The sequence below is a fragment of the Microtus oregoni genome, unplaced genomic scaffold (genome assembly GCF_018167655.1).
Source record: "Microtus oregoni isolate MIOR12 unplaced genomic scaffold, Mior012 000017F_ref0000208, whole genome shotgun sequence".
Taxonomy (NCBI): domain Eukaryota; kingdom Metazoa; phylum Chordata; class Mammalia; order Rodentia; family Cricetidae; genus Microtus; species Microtus oregoni.
Window position 1 is genome coordinate 7,382,701 of NW_024543076.1, and position 26,313 is coordinate 7,409,013.

The following is a 26,313-nucleotide window of genomic DNA, read 5'->3' on the forward strand; positions in this document are numbered from 1 at the left end:
ATATGAAATGTTTGAAGCACTAGAATGAAAATCTATGACCTGATACAAAAACGGCTGTAACATCCATTTTAAAAATTAGCTTGTTAGGCCGGGCGGTGGTGGCGCACGCCTTTAATTCCAGCACTCAGGAGGCAGAGGCAGGCGGATCTCTGTGAGTTCGAGACCAGCCTGATCTACAAGAGCTAGTTCCAGGACAGGCTCCAAAACCACAGAGAAACCCTGTCTCGAAAAACCAAAAAAAAAAATAAAATAAAATAAAAATTAGCTTGTTAACGCTTATCACAAAAGACAATATGCAATTTGGATTGTTAATTTTACTTTTAAGTCTACATAGGTGCCATTTGGGGGAAAAGAACTGTGTTTGCTAAGAATTACCAAAGTTCGTTCATTTCAAAGAATTTATCTGGAAACTCCTTGTGCAGCTGTCTTCGCGCAGCTACAGTTGATGCATAAATGACGAATCCCCAGGAAAGCAAGACGATCACAAGTAGCAACTAAAGGGGAAGGAAAGGGAGGGGAAAAAAATCAATGCGCTGGGTCCTTTCTCGGCTTAGGCCAGGTTACTAGCTACAGGTGGGAGCAGATTGTCGGAGTCACTCAAAGGCAGCCTCGGGGCCTGGCCCCGGCAGCGCTGACGTCAGGGGCGGAAGAGCGTGTCCTCCAGGAAGAGGAGGAGCTGAGAGCTGGGCGTAAACGCTCAAGTTAGGAGTGGGTTTTGGGGTTCCGAACTGCTAGCAAACAGTCGGCCTTCGGCTTGCGGGCCGTGGGATGTGGCGCTGTGGAGTTCCAACGCCCGGGTTACCTACCACGGAGTAAATCCAGTCCAGGGTGCGGCGACTCACTGGCCTCATGGTAAGGGAGCGGCGGGGACGGGGTGGCGCGAACCCTAGAGCCCGCTCCTGGGCGCCGTCCACCCCGCTGCAGCAGCCATCTTTCCGCGGTCCCAGGCGCGCTTCCGCCCAGAGTTGGAGCGCGTCACGTGATCCGGGCCTAGCCCGCCTTTCAGGCAGCGGAGGAAATTAAAAAGAGAAAATGTTAAAATCGCGCTTTTTTTGCGCTTACACGGGCATTTCTCAACTCTTTTATCTCCAGTCGCAGTGCGATACTAACGCAAAATAGCATGCCATCGTGTGCATTTAAGTTTATTTGAAAATAGTTAACGCTGGGAGAATTAAAAGTTGCCGCCCCACACCCGCATCCGTTTCTACAAAATGTGGATAGACGTTCATATGTTTATGTTTGGCATGAACAATATCATCCACTCGTTTATATAACTAAAGAATCGCTGGAAACTTAATTAGGCCGTTCATCAAGAGCGACTAGTCAGAATACTGTCGCTTACTGCTGGAAATATTTTTAAATATGTGGCGTTTTAAAATGACTTGTTGACGGGACGTTTATGGAGTCTAGGACCTCAGCAAGTGTGGCCTGCTAAGCCTCAAGCAAGGCAGTTTGGCAGGCCAGCGTGCAGTTGAGCTCGAGGATGCTGTGTTTGCAGGGGCGGCCTGGCTGGCAGGCCCCGGGGCTGCGCGGCTTGGGGCGCAGAGGTGTCGGATTTAATGTTAATCTAGATTTCGGGGAGCGGGAAATGGGAAGCAGGCCGCTGGGAGAAAGGTCATGGCTGCAGAAGCGCTCGGCGCCTGCGGCTCAACCCAGCTGAAAAAGACGTGAGGACGAGGGCACTGTGGTTGCTCAGTGCAATCCTTGTTACACTAGGGAGAACCCGGGCAGCTTGTCCAGGTTTCGGGTGTCGGGTTTCCGCCCCTTTGGCAGTGGCTACTGCATAGGTGCCTCGTCTCCCCAAAGACGGCGCCCCCCGCGGTGGGGGGCAGGGCAGGGTCTGGTGCCCGGGCGCCCGCCCGCGGCGCATGCGCCGGGCCGGGGGTGGGGCTCTCCGTGCTGCACGGGCAGGGGGTGGGTCTCGCCTTCTCTCCGCCCCCAAACTGCCTTCGGTGATGAGCGTTCTACGTCACAGGGGTCGCAGCCGCCGCCGCCGGGGTCTCCGCTGTCTCGCGAGGAGGGAGAGACGCCCCCTCCGGCGCCTGCAGAGGAGGGGAGGCGCCGAAGCCGCCGGGTACGCCTTCGCGGAACCTGCCGCCACCGGCCGAGCTTACTGGGCCGACGAGAGCTGGCCTCCGGCGGCCCAGCGGGGTCTGCCACCGCATCCTCGGAGGTGAGCAAGCTGGGAACAATGGGCGTGGGGTCGGCGGCTGCGGGAACAAGGCTACGGCCTGGACCTCTGAGGGCCGGGGTCGCGACGTCACCACGGTAGCGGGGCACCTGTGGCTCGGCGGCGGTGGACGAAGGAGGGGAGTGCCTCGCTGCGCTGCCCTAGGGGCGCGAGCTGGACTCGAGATTGGAAGGAGTTGTGTGTCCAAGCAGAGCAGCCACCACCGCTGGAAAGTGTGACCTTGGCAGGTCCCCAGCCGGGACCCTGTCTGTGAGCTGGGAGTAGCATTTCAGTTGCTCGGGTTATGTAACTTACGTGGTGTGGTTGTCTTTCCATACGATCCAGCCGTTTCAGGCTAAGGTAGCCACTAAGACAGGTGGAGTTGTTCAGTGTTTCACATGTGGACTGGGGTTGTATGACCACAACCCCTGTCTCGTTAGTGCTGCTTTCCCGGCCTGGTGGTTTCTGATTTGTAGACTAGAGCGGGCCAGTGAGGAGGTGAGCACAGAGATTTTTTTTCTTTCTTTTTCTTTTTCTTTCTTTTCCTTTTTTTTTCCTTTTTGTTTTTTCAAGACAGTTTGTGTATCTCTGGCTGTTCTAGAACTCATTCTCTAAACCACCAGGCTGGCCTCGAACTCACATAGATCCTCTGGTGCTGGAATTACAGGCATGTGCCACCACTGCCTGCCTGTAAGCACAAAGATTTAAAAAGCAAAAGGAAACTGGGAAGCATTTTTGATGAGTACATTTCTAGATTAAGGGGGGGTGGGGAGACGAGAAACAGGTGCCCAAGGCTCCTAATAGGTAGAGATTGTTGTCTGGGAGGATTCGAGGGTTTAGATTTTTAGTGCATGAAAAGCTCTGCTGTTGGCCACGATCATACTTCCCTGGAGTGAGTGGCTTTCACAGCAAATATAATTCCAATGTTGCTCATCCCCCATTTTGGGGCAGTGACCCTGGTAGCCAAGACTAGTTTGGAGTTCCTTATGTAGCAGAGGATGACCTTGATTTTCTGGCTCTCTTGCCTTCATCTTCCAGTATGCTGGGACTATAGGATGTCCCAGGGTACCTGTCTCCGATAAATTCTTTTTATTAGTGGTACTTGAAATTCTAGCCCAAGCCTTTAATCCCAACACTCAGGAGGTAACCTACAGAGTGAGTTCCAGGACAGCCAGTGCTACACAGAGAAACCCTGTCTTGAAACCTCCAATAAGAAACTAAATTTGGTCATTTATGTCATACAACTTTTAGATGATTTAAACTACTCAGATTCGCAAGTAGAACCCAGATTGCTTTTAACAGTCATTGTTCCTGTTTATCCACTTGTGAACGTTGTTAACCACCTTGCTTAAATACATTAAGCATATAATTGTTAATTACTTATTTGCTATTGACTATTTTGGAAACCCCTCAGAGTTGCTGTGACCGTCAAACTTTTCCGTATTCTTCCTGTACGTAGAGCACTGTGCTAAGTGCTGAGTGACATGAGTTACATCCCTCCACAACCTTTTGTTGTCCTCTTTCAAATGACTACCAGTATTCCATTTTAGAGTTGAGAATATCTGAGAAATAACTTCGTCCCAGCTTGGTCTCTGGGGACTTCAAACTAAGAAGTGGTTGGTGATTCTAACCAGACGTGGTGTCACCAGCCTCTAATTCCAGCACTCAGAGGACAGAGGCAGGCAGACCTGAGTTGCAGGTCAGCCAGGGGTCCATAGTGAGACTTGGTTCTTCCCTACCCCCCCCCCCACAAGTGGCAATTCTCAGTATTGACTGATGCTACATTAAAGTTAACATTGCTAAAGTACAGTCAGATGGTTAAATTCTCTGTCCAGTGATAATTTAAGGAATACTATAGAAGATAATTTTTATAGAAGTCTTGACTTTTAAAGGGGGAGAAAAAGAAAACTGTAAAATTCATGCAGTTTTCCAAACTCCCAGTCTAGCTTTCATTAAATTTCACTTCTGATTCTTTTTCGGTACCTATTTTCCCTGGATATGTTTGATCCTGTTTTCTGAAATTTCCCCCAAATTATGGCATAAAGGGTTTTTATCTTTGTTAGAATCTGCAGATTTGAAGATTTAGGAAAGGCAAAGTTCAGTGCTTCCTTAAGTTTTGGATTTGGCTGTTTTAGAAGTAGGAGCAGAGCAGGTTCATCTGCTCTGGGGGAGCAAATTTGTAGTCCTAAACCTTAGGTTTCTTGGGTAGAGGAACATTTATGAGGCTTCTTCTAAAAAAACGAATATCCTGAAATATAAAATATAAACAGTTCCATATTTACAAATCTTGTGCAAATCTCCCATTTCAGGTTTCTAGCTATCCCAGTGTGATTGTTAGTGTATTCACCTAGGTGTGTGTCATCATCCGGATCTAATTATGGGACATTTTCATCTTCCCAGAAAGAAGTCCCATAGCCAGCTCAAGTCATCTTTTCCTCTTTATAGATAGGACTGTTTGGGTCATTTTATGAATGACACCATTTAGTAGATGGGTTTGTGTGTGTGTGTGTTTTGTTTTTTATTTATTAGAATGTTATGTTGTAGATTCAGTACTTCATTACTTGTTATTGCTAAGTAGTTTTGTGTGCATACCTTTTTTATATAACCCACTAGGTCAGGTTAGTGCTGCCTTATGCATATCTGGCTGTATGGGTGATATACTGGGGGCATGGGCATCAACCATCAGTATAGCCTCAGGGTGGGACTTAGAGAGTCCTACACACACACACACACACACACACACACACACACGATTCTCTGGAACTGGAGTTATAGATGTGATTGTGAGCCACCATGTTGGTATGAGAACTAGGCCTGGATCCTTTGCAGGGGACATCTCCCCAGCCAGTGACCACAGCTCCTCTGAGTTGTCAAGCACTCAGTTTGTTATTCTCAGTGCTTTGATGACCAGTAATAAGTCTCTGCATTACCAAAAATAAAAAAAAAACGGCTCTGACCAAGGTTGGGAGCAGAATTAGCAAAACCATCAGTTCCCCGTTGAGCCAGTGACTTCCCCAGCCTGGGTTTGACCGTGTTGATAGTACCAAACCACATTTTGTTAATCCGTCAGTTGATGGACATGACATTTCAATGACCACATTTGAGATACCAGTAACTAATCTGTGACTTGGGAATTTTGTTTGGGTATATTTTGTATTTTCTTTTGAGTAAGTACCAACAGATGAATTGCTAAGTCACACAATGATTCTACTTCATTTGTAGTTTAATAGTCAATTTTAATATTTAGTGCTGATTTTCGAACAGATAATCTCTTATTACCATTAGATTGATATTTTATGTTTCTAACTAGCACTGTATTGTGTAGCTAAATATATTGAGTGGAACTACAAGAAAAATCTAATTGTTATTTTTACCTGTTGGTCAGTCTTTAGTCTTATGCTGTCAAAGAAATATGTTTCTCAAAATTAGAAAAGATTTAAGGATCAGTTTTATCAAAAAGTGTACTTCATTGATGTTTGGAGTTTGCAGTCTAGTATTCTGTAATTAATCCTGAGTTGTGATTTCTTTTCCTTTGTTTTTCTTTTATGGTACTGGAAATAGAAACCAGGACTGCCTTACCTGTACCAGACAGGCCTACCACTGAGCTACATATATTCCAAGGTCTGAGTTGTAAATTTCTTTTGTATTAGAAATGTTTAGTAAACACTAAAATTCTTCCTTCCAAAGAAGCAAATTAAGATAAAATGTGTTATATCTTGAAATTTACTGATCACTTTTTTCAACTCTAATCTATTATGTTGAGGGGTCAACTAAAGTCAGTGCTGCAGGTTCCTCTGGTTTGGGGGCTAGTTTTAGTTGAAGCCTGCCTGGTTGTCAGCTCTTGTCTTGCAGTGCCTTCCCTCTTTGCCATTTGTTTGCTCTGAGCACAAACTGCTTTTCATCCTACAAGGTTTTTTCCTTTTCTCTTTCTTTTAAATGACTTTAAAAACCTTTCTCTGAATGAGTTGATTACTGTACGCAGAGGGAAATACTGAAGTTTTGTGATATTGTTGAGAGTTTAAGTACATTCAGAAGGGCTGGGGCTGGGGCTTGTTGGTAACATTTTTGAGACTCTGGATTCCGTTCCCCAGAACCACATAAATAATTAATAAACAGAAAACAATTAGAATTGTGTATCTGTAATCCACTTTCCAAGACCAGTGAAGAGTTCTGAATAGAAGACTGGAAATACCTGGATCATTAAGGAAGTGTTTGTGTGGATTAATTGTCTTTCTCTTAAGTATCTTTCTGAGAAAGTCAAAATGCTTTGGAAAATCTGTTCCAGAGATGGTTTTTTAAGTATTTTTGATTTTTTTCCTTCTGATCAATGAGTAGATTATTTAGGAAGTAATAATTTTATTATTCAACCAACTTAGAATTTGAGTAGTGGTGGGGTTTATTCTGAGAGTGAAAGATTAATGCTAGACCCAGAGAGATCTAAAGAACACAGAATTTTCCAATATGTACAAGATAGTATAAAAATGGAGTATAAGAGGCTTTACAGAGAGGACTAAAATACAATGGATATTTGATTTCAGCTCCAACAAACTCACTTTGTAAGCTACAACCTGATAGGATATATGTAAAGAAAACTGATTATTAACATTCTCAGTGATGGGAATGCAGACAGTAAGAAAAGAGACATCAAACATACGATACACCTTGTGGTTTCACTTTTAGATTCGGCAAAAAAATGAAGGTTAGGTCTGGTGGCCTGTTCTTACAGTCGTAAAACTCAGGAAGCAGAGATGGGAGCAATACCCTATGTTTTGGAGGTCAGTGTGGGCTACATGGCAAGACCCAGTCTCAACCAAACCAAGACAACAACAAAAGAAGCTATGACAGGCTCTTAGAAATGCCGGGCGGTGGTGGCTCACACCTTTAATCCTGGCACTTGGGAGGCAGAGGCAAGTGGACCTCTGTGTCTTCAAGACCAGCCAATCTACAGAATGAGTTCTAGGATAGCTGTAGCTACACAGGGAAACCTTGTCTCAAAATGAAAAGAAATACTTAGAAATGATCAGTGATTGAACATAATAATGTGGTAGTCCTGCTACTGGCTGGCTGTCCTTGTGATGTCACCACAGCTGACATATCCTCTACCCTTGGAGCCACGTGCTACCTTCCTGTGCTTTTAAACTGAAAGACCATTTCTTAGTAAAGCTTTCACTGAAAACTAGCATTGGCTTAAACATGAGGTGAACATCCTCATGTGTATTTTATAGAAACTATTTCAGAAAAATACTGTTTCATATAAAACAAATTGAGTGCACATAAATTATTTCATAGATTATTTTAAAAACATAAACACCCAGTAGTGAAACTGTTACTAAATAAGCTATGGTATTAGAAGCATATATTATAGTTAGACCATAATTAGACCATGGTATTAGAGGGGTGTGTGTATAAAATACAAAACCATACGTGAAAATAACATTTGCGGACAAGAGGTATGTTTTTTTTTTTTATATAGAGATATAAGCAAGTCTAGAAGGAAACAGTGATAATAGTATCAGAAATAACAGACTCTGTGAAAATGTAACTTAATAAGTCTGAGTGGGGGACATAGGTGCTCGATTGCTTTTGTGCTCCTATATTTGTGTCAAATACTTGAGTGCAATGTCTGACCTACAGGTGAAGGTCAAGTACACTTGAGCACAGAAGAGGATTTTATCCTGGGAAATAAGATCTCGGAGCTTGTGCTTTAATTGCCATGTTGTTATGCTTTTATTTTGTACTGATTTTTTATATTAAACCATTTTTGCCTAAGTATAAACAGAGTCCTTTCATTGGGTTACTGATGTATTTCTTTCCCTTTTACAGATGACGGCCTCGGCTGCTAAGGAATTTAAAATGGATAACTTTTCACCTAAAGCTGGCACTAGCAAATTACAGCAGACGGTCCCGGCTGATGCCTCTCCTGATTCTAAGTGTCCTATATGCTTGGACAGATTTGATAATGTGTCTTACTTAGATCGATGCCTACATAAGTTTTGTTTCCGCTGTGTGCAAGAGTGGTCAAAAAACAAAGCTGAATGTCCACTGTGTAAACAACCCTTTGATTCTATTTTCCATTCTGTGAGGGCTGAAGATGACTTCAAGGAATATGTCCTAAGGCCTTCGTATAATGGTTCTTTTACTGCTCCTGAGGTTCAAAGGTTCCGCTACCGGACAACTATGACAAGAGAACGGAATGCTTCCCTTTACTCATCTGGTACTACCATAAATAGAAGAACAACTACCCCACCAGACAGTGGAGTGCTGTTTGAAGGGTTAGGCATCTCAGCAAGACCTAGAGAAGTTGAAATTCCTCAATTTATGAGACAAATGGCATTAAGGAGGACAGCTACTGCAGATGAAAGGTCTTTGCGGAAAATTCAAGAACAAGATATTATTAATTTTAGACGAACTCTTTATCGTGCTGGTGTTCGAGTTAGAAGCATTGAAGATGGTGGCCGCTACAGGGATATTTCAGCTGAGTTCTTCCGTAGAAATCCCGCCTGCCTTCATAGGTTAGTTCCTTGGTTAAAACGTGAGCTTACAGTTCTTTTTGGAGCCCATGGATCTTTAGTCAATATTGTCCAGCACATCATTATGAGCAACGTTACTCGCTATGATTTGGAGAGTCAGGCATTTGTGTCTGACTTAAGACCATTTTTGCTTAATCGAACTGAGCATTTTATACACGAATTTATCAGTTTTGCTCGATCTCCTTTCAACATGGCAGCTTTTGACCAGCATGCTAATTATGATTGCCCTCCTTCGTCTGAAGAAGGCAGCCATTCTGATTCTTCAGTCATAACAATATCACCAGATGAGACTGAGACTCAAGAGCTGGATATGAATGTATCCACTGTTAGGCAGGCACCATGGGATGATGAAACTCCCGGACCATCTTACTCAAGTTCAGAGCAAGCGCATGTTGGAATATCTTCCCTTTTAAATTCATCAGATAGTTCAGATGAAGAACTTGTCCCTACGGGAGCCACCCCTCAGGTACAAGGAGTACAGGCGAATGATGACCTAAATAATGACAGTGACTCCTCATCAGACAATTGTGTCATTGTTGGGTTTGTTAAGCCACTAGCTGAAAGGACCCCAGAACTTGTTGAGCTGTCTTCTGATTCTGAGGAGTTGGGCTCTTATGAGAAAATGGAAACGGTGAAGACACAAGAACAAGAACAATCTTACAGTTCTGATGATAGTGATGTTTGTCAATGTTCATCTCCACGTTCTGTTCTTGGAAAGGATGAACAAGTGAGTAAAAGCCATTGTGATTCTGATACAAGAGTAAAATCAAAGAAAGAAGAGAAACGATCTACATCAACTCCCAGAGACAGTTCATCCACGAGAGGAGACAGAGCTTCTACCCCATTTATCAATCGACACCGAAAGAGGGGAAGATCGAGAAGTTCAGACTCACTGTCCCAGAGCAGAAGTGGGCATGATCAGAGGAATCACAGGAAGCATCATGGGAAGAAAAGAATGAAGAGCAAACGATCCAGAAGTAGAGAGAGTAGTAGCAGACCTAGAGCAAGAAGGGACAAGAAGAGATCCAGAACTAGAGATAGTAGCTGGTCAAGAAGAAGCCAGACACTTTCTCTGAGTAGTGGAAGCACCAGCAGATCAAGATCTCGTAGCAGTGATCATGGCAAAAGAAGGTCACGAAGCAGAAATCGAGATCGCTATTATTTGAGAAATAATTATGGAAGCAAATATAAGTGGGAATACACTTACTATAGCAGAAACAAGGACAGAGATGGTTATGAGTCGTCATACAGGAAAAAGACTCTTTCAAGAGCCCGTTATTCTAGACAATCTTCAAGTCCAGAGTTCAAAATTCAGTCTATTTCTGAAAGAACAAATGCAAGGAAGAAGAATCACAGTGAAAGGAAATACTTCTACTATGAAAGACACAGATCAAGGAGCATGTCCAGTAGTAGATCAAGGACTACATCTACTGGGCCTGACCGGGCGAGAAACGAAAAGCCTGGAGGGAAACGAAAGTACAAAACCCGGCATTTGGAAGGTACTAATGAAGTGGCTCAGCAGTCTCGTGATTGTGCTTCCAAAGTGAAGGACAGTCACTACCAAAAATCATCAAAACTTGATGGAAATTATAAAAATGAGAGTGACAGCTTTTCAGATAGCCGATCATCAGACAGAGAGACAAAACACAAGAAGAGGAAAAGGAGGACACGTAGCCTGAGTGTAGAGATAGTTTATGAAGGAAAAACTACTGATGCAACTAAACACCATAAGAAGAAGAAGAAGAAGCATAAGAAGAAGCATAAGAAACACCACGGAGATACTACTTCCCGATCCCCAGTTGTCATAACCATCGACAGTGACAGTGACAAGGACCCTGAAGTGAAGGCAGCTGTGGAATGCAGCGATGGTAACCTTCCACAGCCTCTCCACAGTGAAGTTTTGACTCCTTCCTTGGAAGCCTTTGAAACGAGAGATGTTGTCACAATAGAAGATGAGTTTGGTGTCCTGGATAAGGAATGTGATGTTACTGCACTTTCTGATGACTTGAGTACCAGCCGGACCTTGGATAATAGTGTACCACCAGCAGTCTCAGTTGAACAAACGCTTGATGTAAGAGAAGAAAGCACCTTTGCCTCAGATTTAGAGAGCCAGTCCAGTAACATATCTATTCAGACTGAGCCATCAAGACCACTGTCATCTCCAAGGACCTCACTGTTGTCGGCAGCTCTTGATGGAGACTGTGATATGTCTTAAAACTGCCAAAGCATCTCATTGATAATTCAGAGGCTATAGAAAAATATAGGGGGGAAAGTCATCTACTGCAGTCTAGATGACTTGTTGAAAAAACTTTGCCTCAAAATATTTTGTGTTTGTGTGTGTGTTAATTTGTAAAAATCATTTGTTCAAAAGGTATGTATGTCCTGTCCCCAGATATATGCACTTTTAAGTGAAGAAAACGTTGCTAGCAGTTTATTTAAAACTTGGGAACCTTTTTAAATAAAAATAAAAAAATTAGAAGTTATTTCCTAAAGCCATATGGTATTGGCATATTTTTATGGTAGTATTTTTGAATTTTTTTTTTCGAGAGTTACTCTGAAAATGTGTTACAAGCTGGGAGAATGCTTTTGGACAGTTATTTTTCATAAAAAAAATTGTATGATTGAAAACCATTTCTTAGGGTGAAATACATCATTTTAATCTGCACAGGTTATCTTGACATCTGCCAGAAGTAGAGTTTAGTATCTTGTTTATATACTTGTTTGTCTGGACTGGCAGTAAAACAAATGTGTATTCAACAAAAGACAATAAAATAGACACAGTAAAAGAATTCAAGACATTTAACTGTGCAACATTGCTTCCTTCAAAGTTTGCTAGAGCCAAAGTCTTAAAAACCGGGTGACCATTTACAGGTCCCAGTTTCAGTCGTTGGTTCAGGCCTTCATTAACTGACATTGAGTGTTTATTTTCTTAAGGAAAATTACTTTCTAGCATTTGGCTTAATACAAAATGCAAGCCCTGACCAAACTTTTCTTTGGCAACTTTTCACATCAAGTGACTCCTTATTTTTAATCTTTAGAGAAAATAAAATGGCTTTATATCTAGCTCAATAAAAGGATTTTCATTGAAGATCAGAGCTTGAACTTAATCTAGATTTAGGCTTCAATTTGCCTTGTTTTCCTGGTTTCATTCTTGACTGGAAATTGGAAGGCTTGCTGCCTGACAAGTCTGTATTGGGTTTTAGTGGGAGAACAAGGCAGGTAGACTCCTTGTCCTCGTGTATTTTACAGATTGTTTAGCTAAAACAATTATGTAAATATTACTACAAACTATAGTAAGTTCTCTGGAGAGTAGATACAATTACATATATATGGTACAACTGTATAATTGTGTGTGTGTGTGTGTGTGTGTGTATGAAGAATACATAATGGAGACTCGAACTGAGGATTCTTGAGATTATACTTGAGTTAGAATGCAGAAAATAAGTTGACAGCAATGTATCTGAAAGGAAGAGATCCAAAGCCGGAATTCGGCCTAGCATGTTAGAGGTAGGGTTGCTGAAAGAACCCTCTAGAAACAACTTTGGTTAAAAAAAAAATCCTAAAGATTTGCTTAAAGACAGTAGAACCCTATCTTTAATTATAGGATTCTAAAGTTGGTGTTGACAGTTTGAAATTCACACAGTGAGAAATAGTGGGAAAAAATGGACTTTGCAGTTGCAAGAAGCTTTGGACTTTTGGGGGGAGGTTGCTTTCCCTTCTCTCAGATCCTCCCCTCCCATCTGAATCCACTTCCTTTCTGTTTCATTAGAAAATAGTCTTCTAAGGGAAAATAATAAAATATAACACAAAAAACATCAGAATCGGACAAGACAGAAGGAAAAGAGCCCTAGAGGAGCTTCAGTAAACACCCACTCATTTGCACATTAAGGAATCTCATAAACACTAAACTGGAAGCCATAATTATATATATATGCAAAGGACCTGAGACAGACCCATGCAAGCCCTGTGTATGCTGCCTCAATCTCTGAGTTCATTTGTGGTTTGATCGTGTTGATTTAGAGGGTCTTGTTTTTATATCCTCCATCCCCTTTGGTTCTTAGACTCTTTCCTCTGCAGGATCCCCTGGGCTGAGGGATTTGATGGGCTGAGAAGTGAATTATCTCTGTCCATGGTCTCTTTGTTTCCTCCTGTTTCTGGAGGAAGCTCGAGGACTGATCTATGATTATAGAAGAATGTTACTAGAAGTCATTTACCTTTTTCTTGTTAGGACGAGTATTGGTTTTACCCTAGGCTAGGTCCCTAGGCTCTCTAGTCTCAGATTCTTGGTCACCCAAGTAGTATTGAGTATGGGTTCTGTCTCATGGAGTAGGACTGTAGTCAGATACTGGTTGGTTGCTCCCACAGGCTTTGTGCCACCCATTGTACTGGCATATTTTGGAGCGTTGGTACAAACCCTGACTGCTTTTCCAGAGGTCCATCGGCAGGGCTTGTAGCTAGGTTGGCATGTACATTTCTCTTTCGGTAGCATGACAGAGAACCTTCCTGTACCAAAAATGCTAGAACCTAGGGGCGAAGTCTCTAGGCTTCAGCTTGACGTCTCTATATTGAATGAGTTGTTTGGGTATTGTCTTCAGCTGTGAGTCCTTGCCATAGTTAAGAACAACCTTTTGGCAACAGCCTGGCTTGTTTTGTGGATTCCCTTTGGCCAACAATTAGATGTTACACAGTTCTGGTGCTGGAAACTACATTTGGTGACAGATGAGCTGGGCGTATGCCTTTATTCCCAGCACCCAGGAGGCAGAGGCAGGTGGATCTCTGAGTTTGAGGCCAGTCTGGTCTACAAGAGCTAGTTCCAGGACAGGCTCCAAAGGTACAGAGAAACCCTGTCTCAAAAAACAAACAGAAAAGGAGAGAGAGGGCCAGTTGGGGATCTGTCTCTCCCATTACTTGGTGACCATTTAGCGCTCCGTTGTAGATGTATATATTTTAGGAATCTTACACTGTTTTAGGTTTCTATACCACCCCTAAAATGCCCCTGAGTTTTAGCTGTCTCTTCCCATTAGCCCTCCTCCCTCATCTTCCTGTACCTTGTTCCTTCCCCACTTGATCTTCCCATTCCAGCTCCTCCTCCACCCATCTATTTCTTACTTCCCTTTCCTAACAAAATCTGTTGTGCGCCCCCCCCCCCCCCCCCAGTTTTGCACTCTGCCTAGCCTCCAGTTCTGTGGATTGTATCTTGGTTGTTGTTGGATTAACAGCTAATATCCATATATAAACAAATACAAACTTTTTTTTTCTGGGTGTGGGTTACCTTACTCAGGATTTTTCTAGGTCCATCCATTTATCTGTGATTTTGATTTTTTTTTAAATATTTATTTATTATGTATACAATGTTCTGTGTGTATGTCTGCAGGCCGGAAGAGGGCACCAGACCTCATTACAGATGGTTGTGAGCCACCATGTGGTTGCTGGGAATTGAACTCAGGACCTTCGGAAGAGCAGGTAATGCTCTTAACCACTGAGCTATCTCTATTATTTATTATGTATACAGCGTTCTGCCTGCATGTGTGCCTGCAGGCCAGAAGAGGGCACCAGATCATTAGAAATGGTTGTGAGCCACCATGAGGTTGCTGGGAATTGAACTCCGAATCTCTGGAAGAGTGGCCAGTGTGCTCTTAACTTCTGAGCCATTTCTCCAGCTCTCGTGATTGATTTCCATACCACCCCCCTCCCTCCCTCTCTCTCTCTCTATCGCTCTATCTCTCTATCTCTGTCTGTCTGTCTCTCTCTCTGAATCTAGGTTGTTTCCAATTTCTGACTATTGCAGTGAATATGGTTGAGCAAGTGTCTCTGATAGTATGAAGTGTCCGTTAGGAACATGCTCAAGAGTAGTATAGGTAGATGATTGCCATCTTCCTGAGTAACTGCCTCACTGATTTCCATGGCAACTGTACAAATTTGCACTTCCATCAGCAATGGATGAGTCTTCCTGTTAGTCCACATTTCTTGCAAGCATGAGTGTTCACTTGTTTTATTGATCTTAAGCTATTCTAATGAACGAAAGGTGATTTCAAAGTAGTTTAAATTTGCATTGAACATTTGTTTCTCAGTCATTTTTGAGTTTCCTCTTTGAGAATTCTATTTAGATCTATACCCCATTTTTTAATTGGGTTATCTGTTTTCTTGTTATTTTAGTTCTTTATATGTTTTGGATATTAACCCTCTTGTTGGATGCGTGGTTAATAAGATGTTTTTCCTACTCTAGGCTGCTACTTTGTTAGAATGATGGAGTCCTTTGCCTTACAGAAGCTATTCAGTTTCACACGGTCTCATTTATTATTGTTGATTTTAATGCCTATACAATTGGTGTTCTGTCGGAAGGTGTCTCCTGGGCCAATGTGTTGAAGGCTATTCCCCACTTTATCTTCTGTCAGGTTCAGATTATCTGGTTTTATGTTGAGGTCTTTGATGCACTTGGACTTGAGTTTTGTGCAGGGTGATAGATATGGATGTGTTGTGTTCTTCAACTGTAGACATCTAGTTTGACCAGCACTAATTGTTGATCTCTTTTATTCCCTTGTGTATTTCTGGCTTTAGCAAAGGCCAGGTATCCACAGATGTGTGCATTTATGTCTGGTCTTCAGTTTGAGTCCACTGATGAGTGTGTTGTTTCTGTGCCGGTGCCCTGCTGTTTTTATTACTGTAGCCCTGCAATACAGCTTGAAATCAGGGGCGGTGAGACCCCAGCAGTTCTTTATTGTTCATGATTGTTTTAGCTATCCTGGCTTTTTAATGTTTCAGATAAGAGGAAAATGGTTCATTTAAGCTCTGAAGAATTGTGTTGGAATTTGATAGGCATTGCATTGGCTCTATGGATTGCTTTTGGTAGGGTGCCCATTTTTACTATATTAGACCATATTGATCTGTGAGCCTGGGAGATCTTTCTGTGTTCAGATACCTTAATTTCTTTCTTCAGTGTCTCAAAGTTCTTATCATACAAGTTTTTTCAATTGGCTTTGTTAGAGATACACCCAAATATATTATTTGTGGCTGTTGTGAAGTGTTGTCTCCCTGATTTTTCTCTGTTTGTTATTTGTATATAGGGTACTGATTTTGGCTGGAAATGTCAGTTAGCTGTGGGCGTTCCTGGTAGTAGTTTTTTTGGGTTACTTACGTATACTACCGTATTATCTGCAAACAACAATACTTTGAGTTCTTCCTTTCTAGTTTGTCCCCTTGATCTCCTTCAGTTGTCTATTTCTCTAGCTAAGAATTCAAGTACTATATTGAGTAGGTATGGAGAGAATGGGCAGCCTTGTCTTGTTTCTGATTTTAGTGCAATCGCTTTGAGTTTCCCTCTGTTTAATTTGATGTTGTCTATTGGGTTACTGTTAATTGCCTCTATTATGTTTAGGTATGTTCCTTGTATCCCTAATCTCTTCAGGACTTTTATCATGAAGGGTTGGATTTGTCAAAGGCATTTTCTGTATGTGTGATGATCATGTGGCTTTTGGCTTTCAGTTTTATATGGTAGATTACATTTACAGTTTTATGTATGTTGAACTATCCTTACATCACTGGGTTGAAACCTAGTTGATCATGGTGGATGATCTTGGTTATGTTCTTGGATTTAGTTTGCACAAGTATTTTGCTGAGTTTTTTCTTTTTGTATCCATGGTTACAAATTGGTCTGTAATTATCTTTTTGTTGGGTCTTCATGTGGTTTGTGTACCAGAGTATTTATGACCTTGTAAAATGTCCGTTTTGTTTCTATTTTGTGGAATAATTCAATAACTCTTTGAAAGTGGTAGATTTTTGGACTGAAACACTCTGTCTGTTTTTGTTTTGGGGGGAGACTTTTAATGACTGCTTCTGTTTGATTAGGGTTATGAAGGAGTTGTGTTCATTAGTCACACATCTTTCCTAGGATCTCCGTGTCTGCTGTCTGTCTGCACCTTGTCCACCATTGCTCATAGCCCTCTCCCCCATCCTTAGGGTACCATGCAAAAAAAAAACTCTGTAAAATCTTTAAGATTCCAATCCCTGCTTAAAATATTTCAGTGGTTTCCGATTATGCTTTAGACAGACCCTAAGAGTAAGATAAAAAATCCAGTGTGACAAAATGGCTTAGAAATCTGAGGCGAGGCTCCACCTTTCATCTTCCCTCGCTGTGCTCTACCACCCACAATCCCTTACACCTCACGAAACCACATACGTTGTGATTTTCTTCAGCCAGAACTGGGTGTCTGTCTGAGCTTCATGTTAAAGTGTGTTTGTAGCCCCCATTTTTACCTGGTGGTGACTCTGGCTTTTGAATACCAGTAGGCTTAACAAACAGTTGCTGGTAACTGGTTATACGTGCCTCTTTAGTCTGAAAGGCCCACGATGGCCGTGTAGACTGCTGTATTGTCACACTGCAGCAGCTCACGGGTGCTCAAAGCAATGTGCAGCATTGTTTTTCACAGTTTTCAGGACTCACGTACCAAGATTTTACTGCAAGAAATTGACAAGTTAACCATGACATTCTGTCACTGTAGTGTATGTATTTGTAGTGTGGGGTAAGTGGGTTTTTGCAGTTTTCACTAGAGTGCAATCCTATTTTAACACCAATTTTTCTGGTTCACTTAGTCTTTTATTGCAATGCATTGAGTATAACTTGCTTAAAGAACATGTAGTGTAGCCTGGCAGTGGTGGCGCACGCCTTTAATCCCAGCACTCGGGAGGCAGAGGCAGGCGGATCTCTGAGAGTTCAAGGCCAGCCTGGTCTACAAGAGCTAGTTCCAGGACAGGCTCCAAAACTACAAAGAAACCCTGTCTCGAAAAACAAAAAAAACAAACAAAAAACATGTAGTATATTGTAATGCAGTGTCCTTTACAGTTGAGCATTTTGACTTCCTTTCCATTACAGTTAGGGTGCAAATATTTTTCTGCATGCAGCTTTTCCCCTTCTCAACTCTGTAGTTGTGCTACAGAGTGCAGCTGAGTAGCTGAGGTCGGTCTCTTAATTCCTCAGCTTGAGCTATCCTGTCATAGCCTCGTAAGTGTTAGATTACAAGTGCATGCCACTGCATCACCTCTCCTTAGTTTGGTTGGTTTTTTGAGACAGGGTTTCTCTGTGTATCTCTGGCTGTCCTGTAACTCACTTTGTAGACCAGGCTGGCCTCCAACTCAGTATCCCCTGCCCTGCCTCCCTGAGTGCTGGGATTAAAGGTGTGTGCCACCACCGCCCGGCTATCTCTCCTGCTTAGTTTTTACTTCAATGTATTTTCTCCCTATTGGTTCCCTGAAGAGGATAAAAGGCTTTGAGCATTTTTATGCTTTTTGATTCATATTGCCAAATTATTTCTAGAAGGGTTGTTCTTCACTGGCAGTCTGCAAATGTGTTAGTGCACTTGTTTCCATCTTTAGATACTCTCTATGTATGCACATACATTTGCTTTGTTTCTACTTTTGAAATTTTTTGTTAGTATACAATAAGTATATTGTGTGCAAAATGTATTTGGTGGGGGGGGAGTCAGGGGGATTCTTTGTGTAACAACCTTGACTGTCCTGGAACTCACTCTGTAGACCAGGCTGGCCTCAAATTTAGAGATCAGCTGCCCCTTTATGCTGGGATTAAAGGTGTGTGCCACCACTGCCCAGCCAAAATGGTAATTTTTTTATGGTGTACAAAGTGACAAGTTTTTACTGTGACACTGGCATCCATGTATATGATGTAATTTGGTCATATTTATTTAAATATTCACACTAATTTCTGCCCTCTTTCACTGGTCCATTTTCCAAAGTCTTCTACTTTGATATGTTTTAAATCTAGATTTCACGTATATGAGAATATACTACAACATTTGTCTGAGTCTAGCTTATTGCATGTAACATTTGCCAGTTCCATGTGCTTTCCTGAGAATATGATTTTATTCTTTATGGCCAACCAATGTGTGTGTGTGTGTACATAAAATCTATTCATCTGTTAATGAGCATCTAGGTCAATTCCATAGGTTTACTGCCTTGTGAATAATGCCTGCAGTATTTCTCTGAACTAATTGAAAGTTGCATACATAAATGTCCCTTTATCCTAATTTTCCTGTTTTTCTACAGAATGGGTTTGTGTAACTGAGGTAATCGCCAGGGAAACGTGACATTGGTGAGATTGTTTTCTTCTGTTAGTACAGTTCTACAGAGTCTTAGTGGCTGACAGCCTTCTCCCTCACTTGTTTCCGTACTCAGATTTTGTCCTAGTCATTCAGCGAGGGCATTTGCAGTTGGCCTTCTGTATTCTTTTTAGTATTCTCTGGTGTAAAGAGAACACCCCAGTCTTTTTATTCTTAATGTTACTGCATATTGTAAGCCCTTAGCTGTCGTGTAGACGAGTTCCTTCACTTGTACATTAGCTGCCAAGAGTAAGCATCAGTATTAAGGTGTGGGCCTCAGGGCTGAGGAGGTGGCTTGGGACAGTAAAGAGTTGCACAACAAATATGGCATGAGTTCAGATTCCTAACACTCATATCTTAAAAAAAAAACCAGATGTGGTAATGTGTACTTTAGTCTGAGCACTGGATGAAATGGACACTGTCCGATTCTGAGCTACCCAGTCTAGATTAAATGGTCTAGATTAAAGACCCTTCTCAGAAAACAAGCTATAAGACGTGGAAGCTAAACATCAAGCACTAAGGAGCTAGAGGTCAGGCTGGTCTACATAACAAGGTCCAGGCCAGCAGGGCTACTTAGACCCTGTCTCCAAAAAAGGGAAGAGGAGTTCTTGAAATGACTGCCATTTGTGAGCAGAAGACCCTTGTTCTTGCAGAGGACCCTAGTTCAGTTCCCAGCACCCACACTGTAGTGCATAACCAACTACAACTCCAGTTACAAGGAACTAATGCTCTCTCTGACATCCTCATACATCAGGCTGTGTGTTGTGTGCCTAAGTGTATAAGGAAACCTCTCATACACAAACAATTTATTTTAAAAAGTGTAAGAAGTGTTGACCTAGATCATGAGAGAACACACAAACAAAAAAAAAAAAGTGGCCCTGCCCTTAAAATGGGAGGGCATGCAGGAAAGGGTTAAAATGGCCCCGTGTTACAACACAATAAGTAGTGTGTTAACAGGCCACAGAAAATGCTAAATAGATAAGGCAGCCTGAGGTTTGAGTCTTAAGGGTGAAACAACGCAAAGAATACAAGGTGGTAAGGGAAGTGATTTAGTATTTGAAGAAACTAGCTGTGCAATAGGAGATTAGTGAGCCCGGGCCGTAGTTGAGACGATACGAAGCTCAAGAGTAGTTGGTATATGAAGTGATGGGATTTGTTGAGGCTGAAAAGTTGGTATCTGAGTAAAGTATTAAGCACCAAAGAAAGATTGGACTTCTTTAGGAAGGAAGAATTCCGAGCAAAGGAGTAACGTGGGCCGGGCGGTGGTGGCGCACGCCTTTAATCCCAGCACTCTGGAGGCAGAGGCAGGCGGATCTCTGTGAGTTCGAGACCAGCCTGGTATACAAGAGCTAGTTCCAGGACAGGCTCCAAAGCCACAAAGAAAAACCAAAAAAAAAAAAAAAAAAAAAAGGAGTAACGTGGTTTTTGTTGAGAGATCTTCCCTCTGCTAATCGGAGGTGGAAGTTAGAAGTGGTGTGGTCAATTAGATTATTACACCATCTGATTTGCCTGAAGTCAGTGACGAGCAATTCTAGTGGACTAGAGCAGGTTCATTCTGTAGGAAGGATGCAAAGGCAAGACAGAGTGTTGGAAGTCTGGCGTGGCTCTCATGTGCTCCTGCCTTGGGGTCTTCGCACTTTCTGTTCATTGTGAGTAGAATGTTCTTCACTTAGAAGACTCACTTCCTGTCTTCATAAGGTTGTCTTTCTGACCAAATCAGCTAATAAATGTAGCCTCCATTAAACTCCATTGCATCAACCTGCTTTATTTCTTCTCGCTGCATTTTTCTGTCTGGCTCCCACTCTAGAAAGTCTCCCTCCTTTCTGCCATCGTACTGCCATCCCCAGGCCAGATGCTGGAAACACATTTACTGCATGGCTTCCTCCTTTACACCACCTGCCACTCAGTCTTCCTTCGCTGCCGATTCTCTACTGTTACCCTCTTGACCTTTGTCCTACCAAGTTGTTTCCAGACTGATCTACTTACTCCGGAAAGGAGCCAGAGAGGCCTTTAAACATGCCACTTAGGTCTGTTGCCCTTGCTTAAATCCTTCAGTTGCGCTTTCTTCCTCGTCTTTCAGGCCCTGTGGACACTTCGCTCTGCCTCATGCCACCGCCTCAGTGTTCTCAAGTCCCAGGATCAGATACACTTTTTGTATTTTGGCCCTTTTGTGTGCTCTGAGGCCTACCTGACATCCACCTCTGTTTTTGTATATGTTTAAATGGCAGAGTCCTTCTCATTCTTAAGGACTTCTTTAAGTCTGTACTGCTCAGTTAGGCATCCCTTTACCCTTATTGAGAGACATGTTTATGCCACTTGACATCTGACTTTACTTGTTTGTGCACTTATGTCTGTTTGTACATCTTTGTTGTGTGTCTTCCTTTGCCATCCACCCAAGCCCAGAAAGACAACTTTTTAAAAATTTGTTTTTATTGAGCTATACATTTTTCTCCATTCCCCTCCCTTCCTCTGCTCTCCCCTTCTACCCTCTCCTGTGATCCCCATGCTCCCAATTTACTCAGAAGACCCTGTCTTTTTCTCTTTCCTATGTAGATTCTTATATCAGTCTCTTAGAGTCCTCTTTGTTGTCTAGGTTCTCTGGGGTTGTGGACTGCAGGCTGGTTTTTCTTTGCTTTATGTCTAAAAGCCACTTATGAGTAAATACATATTTATCTTTCTGAGTCTGGATTATCTCACTCAATATATTTTTTGTAGATCTAACCATTTGCCTGCAAATTTCAAGATACCATATTTTTTACTGCTGTATAGTACCCCATTGTGTAAATGTACCACATTTTCAAAAGACACTTAAGGAAATGCTCAGCATCCTTAGTCATCAGAGAAATGCAAATCAAAACAACTCAGATTCCATCTTACACCTGTTAGAATGGCCAAGATCAAAAACACTGACAGCTTATACTGGAGAGGTAAGGGGAACACTCCTCCATTGCTGGCAGGAGTGCAAATTTGTATAACCACTTTGAAAATCAATATGGCGATTTCTTAGAAAATTAGGAAACAATCTACCCCAAGACCCAGCTATACCACTTTTGGGTTTATACCCAAAGGATTCTCAATCATACCACAGGGACGCAGCATTATTCGTAATAGCCAGAACCTGAAAATGATCTAGAATAGATGACTTTTAATGTATCTGTCTATGAAGTGCTTTGGTGTGTACTCTGAAAACATGCTGAGCAATAATGCCTAAGCAAAGAGAGTCCAAGATTTAAATATTTCTCCTTCCCATCCTGGGGCACTTCTTCCCTGGCTATGGTTACATTCTACCTAGGGATCAGATTGCAACTGTGATTTAATCCATTGCCATTCAAGGATATAAGACTTCCCACCGGAAGCATAAAACAAGGCATGTTATTACCCTTTCCCCCTTTTTTGAGACAGGGTCTGACTCATGTAGCCTGGCTGATCTGGAACTCACTATGTAGACCAGGCTGGCCTCAGACTCAAATCTCCCTGCCTCTACCTCCTAAGTTGGGGAGCTAAAGATGTGTGCCATCATGTTCCGTTACACTTAGCTTTTGAAGGCAAGTCTTGATCTCATTTTTCTCAGTTAAAAGCCAATAGTTAGGGCCTAATCTAGTGGCATACTTTGCAATCTCAGCACCCATGAAGTAGAAACAGGAAGACCAGGAGTTAAAAGCCAGCGCGAACTACATGAGAAGTTCTAGGCTAATCTGGGCTGCAGAGACATACCCTGCCTAGAGCACTTAAAAATCCCCAAGCCTAAACCAGGATTACACACCTGTAATCCCAGAACTCAGGAGAATCATTAGCTCAAGGCTAGTGCGTCTGAAAACAATTTAGGTAGTAGCTCAAGAGTTTGCATAGCACACACATAAATGTGTACAAAATATAAAGAACAGTAACATAAAAGCACCAGCAGAAACCCAAAAGAAATTGGAGAGAACTGAACCTTTGAAAGATAGGAGCCTCTCTGTATAAGAATAGTTCATTTGGCTTTTCTTATGAGAGCCTTCCTCAGGGTAGTTGGAGGCTAGACTCTAAGGAAAAAGCCACAATTAATGTTTTTATAAGATGGACCTTGGAGCTTTCAGGGTGACGATTCTGAGGAAGAAATCTCAGAAAGGAGACACTTGCCAGGCAGTGGTAACACCTTTATTTAATCCCAGCACTCGGGAGGCAGAGGCAGGTGGATCTCTGTGAGTTCGAGGCCAGTCTGGTCTACAGAGCTAGTTCCAGGACAGGCACCAAAGCTACAGAGAAATCCTGTCTCGAAAAAAGAGAAAAAAAGAAAGAAATGCCTGTGTGTGCGCGCGCGCGTGTGTGTGTGTGTAATGTAAACTCAAAGTGCTTACAATGAATGAGCAAATAGAGGTTTCAAGCTGAGGCATAGGAAATGAAACGGGAGGGGGGGACCTATTTGAAATCCTAGAACTGTCAAAAAAAAAATTGAAAGGAATTGAAAAGTGAAACAACCCTTGGCCAGCACAGGAGTGGGAGCAGAATGGGATGTCGGAAAGATGACCATGACTTTCTTGCAGAAAGGCTTGTGTTCTGCTTAGAATAAAGCTCATGACTGTCTACTGTGTCTTAAACCGCATGGAAGGGTTTCTGATAGTAACCCGCAGGAGGGGTAGCGTGGAATTTCGTGATTATAAGGATCTGTTACTTGGTGAAGTACAGTTTGAAATCCAAGTGAACTGAAATAAATTAATGCTGTGTGATGAATCTTTGGTGCAGCCATCAAATAAATACAAACACAAACACAAATACATGCACACATGTATGAGGAAGGAAATATGGCTAAAGGTGAAAAGGAAAATTTACATTTGAATAATTCAAGGAATGAAATACAGAAGAATAAAATTAGTACAAAAAACAGCAAAATCAAAACTTTAAATCCATACCAATAATTATTTCTGTTTTTCTTTCTTTTCTTTTCTTTTCTTTTTTTTGGTTTGTCAGACAGGGTTTCTCTGTAACTTTAGAGCCTGTCCTGGAACTAGATCTTGTAGACGAGGCTGGCCTCAAACTCACAGCGATCCACCTGCCTCTGCCTCCCAAGTGCTGAGTTTAAGGTGCGTATGCCACCACTGCCTGGCTGAAAGATTTATTTTTATTTTATGTATTTTATTTTATGTCTGTATGTATGTGTACTATATGCATGGGCACTAGAGTTACAGACAGGCATGAGCTTACATGTGGGTGCTGGGAATAGAACCCTGGTCCTCTGGGAGAGCAGTCAATGCTCTTACTGCTGAGCTGTCTCTCCAGTCCCTCAAATTCCAATTCTTAAGCTTAAGTTCCGCTGCAATGTATTTCATAAAAGTTCAAATGCCCAGGCCCTAAACAAGTTTCATTAAATTTCAAAAGGCTAAAGCATTTCGGTGTATATGACCACAACAGATTAAAATCAGAAGTCAATGGCTTTGAGCTACTTAAAAGAATCCTAGCTTTCTTATTTAGAGGTCGAGAAGAATTCCCAAGGACACTAGAAACTATTGCAAATGGAATTCCATGAAAAAAAAAAAAAAACATCAAGATTTACGGAATGTTCCAGATTGCCATTTGAAAAAGGAAACTTAAAACGACTCACGTGCTTTTAAAAATACAGGGACAACTATAGTAAAGACGTAATCCAGAATCCTCTTTTAAGAAACCGGTGCAAGTAGGGTGGTGGTGGCAATACCTTTAATCCCAGCACTGGGGAGGTAGGCGCAGGCAAATCTTTGCCTTCGAGGCCAACCCGGTTTATGGGGCTCTTTTGACTGCCAGGGTTTCACAGAAAAACCCTGTCTCAAACAAACTCTGTCCCTGCCCATCAAACCCAGAGGCATCTAGTCTAATATGCCCTGGCGATCTGACACAAACCCGGTGTTCCTAGGTTAGTTACACAAACTGGCCTAAAGAAAGCAAAAGAAGGGGGGCGGGGGGAACAGGACCCCAATTGATTTTGGCTTGAGTGATTTAAAAAAACAAAACAAACAAACAACAACAACAAAAAATACACCATCAGCCTGAGAGCCCGCATCGCATCGGGGACCACTCACCATCCTGGAGCCAGGGACCCATGTAGCTGAGGATGTAGGTGGGGTCCAGAGTCTTCCTGACATAGTCTCTGAATGCTTGCAGATTCTGCCGCTGTTCAGCTGTCATTCTGTGGCTCCCCGCGAGCGAGGAGCGCCCTGGCTCCCCAAAACTCGCAGCGGATTTGAGCGCAGAGGGGACTTTTCTAGGCTAGGAGGCACCCTAGGGACAAGCGGCCAGGGCCAGTGCCTGGAAACCGAAACTGCCTCTCAGCGCTGGGGGCGGGGATCCAATTAAGTTTCGTTTCTGATCCACGGAGCCTGAGCCCCTGGCCAGGAGGCACCCAAAGGAACCTTGGCAACTGCCTTGAAGTTTGTGCATTGCTTTTGGAGTGGTGCGGTTTGTATTATAAAGTCCGCACAGTTCAAGTGTACAGTTCAATGATTTTCGAAAAATGGAGACACCGGTAACCACTTCGGCCAGATCAGCTGGGTCCTCCTGTAATCTCCGTTTTCACTTTATTAAGAAACTATCACCTCTTTTCCATACCAGTTTGCATCCCCACTCATAGAATTAAAGAACTAAAATTGACTAGCATCCGCTAGGTACCAATAACCTTTCTTTCTTTCTTTCTTTCTTTCCTTCCTTCCTTCCTTCCTTCCTTCTTCCCTCCCTCCCTCCCTCCCTCCCTTCTTTCTTCACTTATTTATTACATTTTTAAGACAGGGCTTATTTATTTGTTTCTTTGTTTTTGTTTTGTTTTGTTTGGTTTGGTTTGGTTTTTGGTTTTTCGAGACAGGGTTTCTCTGTAGTTTTGGAGCCTGTCCTGGAACTAACTCTGTAGACCAGACTGGCCTCGAACTCACAGAGCCTGCCTCTGCCTCCCAATTGCTGGGATTCAAGGCATGTGCCACCACCTCCCTGCCCCCCACCACGGGAGGGCTCTGATTTCTCTCATCAGCACCTTACAGTTCCAAGGGTACAAATCTTACATGAAATTAATTCTATGTTCTTTTTTATTGATATTTATTGAGCTCTACATTTTTCTCTGCTCCACTCCCTGCCTCTCTCCTCCGCGCTTCAACCTTCCTCCAAGGTCGCCCACCAAGCTCCCAATTTACTCGGGAGATCTTGTCTTTTTCTACTTTCTACTTCCCATGTAGATTAGATCTATGTAAGTCTCTCTTAGTGTTCTCATTGTTGTCCAAGTTCTCTGGGATTGTGGTTTGTAGGCTGGCTTTCTTTATGTTTAAAAACCACCTATGAGTGAGTACATGTGGTAATTGTCTGGGTTACCTCACTCAAAATAATGTTTTCTAGCTCCATCCATTTTCCTGCAAAATTCAAGCTGTTGCTATTTTTTTCTGCTGTGTAGTACTCCATTGCATAAATGTACTACATTTTCCTTATCCATTCTTCTGTCGAGGGGCATTTAGGTTGTTTCCAGGTTCTGGCTATGACAAGCAAAGCTGCTATGAACATAGTTGAGATTGAG

The 26,313-nt window shown here is 42.4% G+C and overlaps 2 protein-coding genes across 3 annotated transcripts; one reads left to right on the forward strand and one right to left on the reverse strand.

Annotated features, from left to right (window-relative positions):
- Positions 1–305: 305 nt before the first annotated feature.
- Smim27 (small integral membrane protein 27) lies at positions 306–25,054 on the reverse strand. Its single transcript, XM_041667352.1, has 3 exons — positions 24,842–25,054; positions 807–999; positions 306–494 (listed from the first exon to the last, which is right to left on the reverse strand). Exons 2-3 carry the CDS (start codon positions 849–851, stop codon positions 372–374), a joined length of 168 nt encoding a protein of 55 aa, XP_041523286.1. The 5' UTR covers positions 852–999; positions 24,842–25,054; the 3' UTR covers positions 306–371.
- Positions 708–11,967, forward strand: Topors (TOP1 binding arginine/serine rich protein, E3 ubiquitin ligase). 2 transcript variants are annotated; one of them, XM_041667349.1, is made up of 4 exons: positions 708–852; positions 1,976–2,173; positions 5,732–5,791; positions 7,994–11,967. In XM_041667349.1, the coding sequence occupies exons 1-4, from the start codon at positions 850–852 to the stop codon at positions 10,913–10,915; spliced, it is 3,183 nt and encodes a 1,060-aa protein (XP_041523283.1). In that variant the 5' UTR covers positions 708–849; the 3' UTR covers positions 10,916–11,967. The 2 variants fall into 2 exon arrangements, with proteins under 2 accessions (XP_041523283.1, XP_041523284.1); XM_041667350.1 differs by lacking the exon at positions 5,732–5,791.
- Positions 25,055–26,313: the final 1,259 nt, after the last annotated feature.

Coding starts and splice junctions, on each gene's coding strand:
- Smim27 (XM_041667352.1), bottom strand. CDS start 851: ATGAGGCCAGTGAGTCGCCGCACCCTGGACTGGATTTACTCCGTG. Junction 495..806: donor TGGACTGGATTTACTCCGTG/GTAGGTAACCCG, acceptor CTTCCCCTTTAG/TTGCTACTTGTGATCGTCTT.
- Topors (XM_041667349.1), top strand. Junction 2,174..5,731: donor CTGCCACCGCATCCTCGGAG/GTGAGCAAGCTG, acceptor TACTGGAAATAG/AAACCAGGACTGCCTTACCT. Junction 5,792..7,993: donor TGAGCTACATATATTCCAAG/GTCTGAGTTGTA, acceptor TCCCTTTTACAG/ATGACGGCCTCGGCTGCTAA.